Source organism: Sitophilus oryzae, unplaced genomic scaffold (assembly GCF_002938485.1).
Source record: "Sitophilus oryzae breed Bouriz unplaced genomic scaffold, Soryzae_2.0 scaffold_1085_pilon_pilon, whole genome shotgun sequence".
In the NCBI taxonomy this organism is placed as follows: domain Eukaryota; kingdom Metazoa; phylum Arthropoda; class Insecta; order Coleoptera; family Curculionidae; genus Sitophilus; species Sitophilus oryzae.
The window spans coordinates 7205-9392 of NW_022145710.1; the positions used below are offsets into that span (position 1 = coordinate 7205).

Sequence of the window (2188 nt, forward strand, 5' to 3'; positions counted from 1 at the left end):
CCACTCCCGGACTACAAGCTTGAGATTCTCGCTAAAGCAGAAAATATATTTATTATTCGTTATTAAGTCAAACTGCCGGCAGTTCGTATTATTGACAGATAAATCTAATTAGCAGTAAAAGTTTTAGGATGCCTCACAGAGTTCATTTAACTGCCTCTATAAATGGAGTTAGAAATTAATGAAGTATATTTGACTCTAGGGCTAGTTTTAATAAGTGTTGCCGCAGACTAGGGAAGTAAAGATAATAATTTAATTTAAAACAATTATTTTCATCTCAAATTGAAATGGAAAGTAATGACTTAATGTAGCTTAATTAGATTATAGTCTGTTCCATTTAAATTTAAAGTGTATAACAAATTGTTTAACTCAAAGTACCTATTAAAAATACCCAATGCTTAATTTGCATGGGTATAATTTTTATTTACACAGGCGTAGTAGATCTCAATAAAAGATACATATTTTCTCTTTATTCTTTTTCAAATAAATCCAAAATAACGGAGTTATTTTACTTCGAAAATTTCAAAACAAAATTATTTTTTGCTAAAATTTAGAGAACCACTGGATCTTTTCTGGATTTTCTACCTATGTTGCCATTTTATCAAGAAATTATGTTTTTAACTAAAAACTAAAAAGAAATCAAAAAAATTCTTCAAAAAATTTCGAATTTTCAAATTTTTTTTTCGCGAAAAAAAACTCATAAGCGTGTTTCTGGGATTGAACTATACTACCAGTTAAAATACTTGCACTTATTTCTGGGACACCCTGTATAAACTCCCCGGCACAAAATTCCGCCAGCCTAAAATTTAGATTAAGTTTTAATGTTTCATAACTTTTGAATTTGTAATCTGATTTTTATGATAATGGTATTAGTTTGTATATAAATTTGTTGGCATTATTTTTTATTATTTTAATGGCTTATATATTTCTGTTACGTGGGTTTATACCGGGGTAAATTAAAACTTCGTTTTTTGCAATAAATTTAAAACACCCTGTGGAAAAAATGGGGCGGGCATTTTGGATAAAAAAACACTTTGCTGTAATCTTAGATGCACTCCTAACATTTTATTTTTTGAATTATCCAATTGCTTCTATTCTTTTATGAGACACACATTTTTAAATAAAGTATTGATACTTTTAGTCTTCAATTTGTTGAAAATGGAGCTCTCAATACCCACCTTTCTATTGAAGATGTCCTCCAAGAAGTTGTCGTTCCATTTGCTCCTTTCATTGGAAATCAGTTTATACTGATGCATGATAATGCCAGGCCCTACACGTGGCGCGGGGTAACGAGTTAGGACTACGAGTAGTTAACGAGTATCTGGATGAGGTTGTACTACAAAGATTGGACTGGCTTCCTTGTAGTCCCGACCTCTATCCAATCGAACATTTGTGCGATGAACTTAAAAGAACTGTTCATCGTCGTCTTATTCCTCCACAAACTTTACAGGAGCTATGGCTAGCATTAACGGATGAATCTTCGTTAATGCTAGCCTTAGCTATTGTAAAGTATTTTTTTGAGTCATCAAGCTATAAATCAAGAAAGAGTAACTACCCTTATTCATTCGATACGACGAAAACTTCGAGCTATTATTGCTGCGATAATTAAAATTATTTAAAAATATTGTTTTTGTCAATAAAAAAATCTCTGAAATCAATATTTAAAAATGTGTAGCCCATAAAAGAAGAAAAGAAGAGAGAGATAATAGGATAATTCAAAAAATAAAATGTTAGTAATACATCAAAGATTACAGCAAAGTGGTTTTACCCCCCCTTACCTCGAACTTTTCTTTACCTATTTTCAGGCAGTTTGAAAATAAACATCTTCATGTTTAAAAAATATAATTTTATTAGTAATGGAATTTTTTAACAAAAGAAAATAAATACTAATATTTTAACACATCTGGGCAATACATTTAAATTATTCTTCTTCGCTTAACTGCAGCTGACGGTCCAGGTTTATCTACGTCACTTTTTCTCCAAAGTAATCCCATCAGCTTGATTGACCTTTTCAAACAAACGTTCGACTTCTTCTGCTTGCGGATCCTCTTCATCCAAATCCTCAACGATATCTCCAGGGCTATTATCGCATGAATTGTTGCGCTCGAGGCACATTATTGAACATTTCAACCCACTTTTCTTGCATCCACACGCGCAGCCTTTTTTACACCTGCAGGAGATAAGCTTTAGA

The 2188-nt window shown here is 31.8% G+C and overlaps 1 protein-coding gene across 1 annotated transcript in view; it reads left to right on the plus strand.

Annotated features, from left to right (window-relative positions):
- LOC115880886 (neuropeptide CCHamide-1 receptor-like) overlaps window positions 1–1295 on the plus strand; it is a gene marked incomplete at its 5' end in the record, with an annotated part of 6737 nt that extends 5442 nt beyond the window's left edge. The window contains one exon of the mRNA XM_030898215.1: window positions 1139–1295. Within this exon, the coding sequence (XP_030754075.1) occupies window positions 1139–1295 (157 nt within the window). The remainder of the gene's footprint in view (window positions 1–1138) is intronic.
- Window positions 1296–2188: the final 893 nt, after the last annotated feature.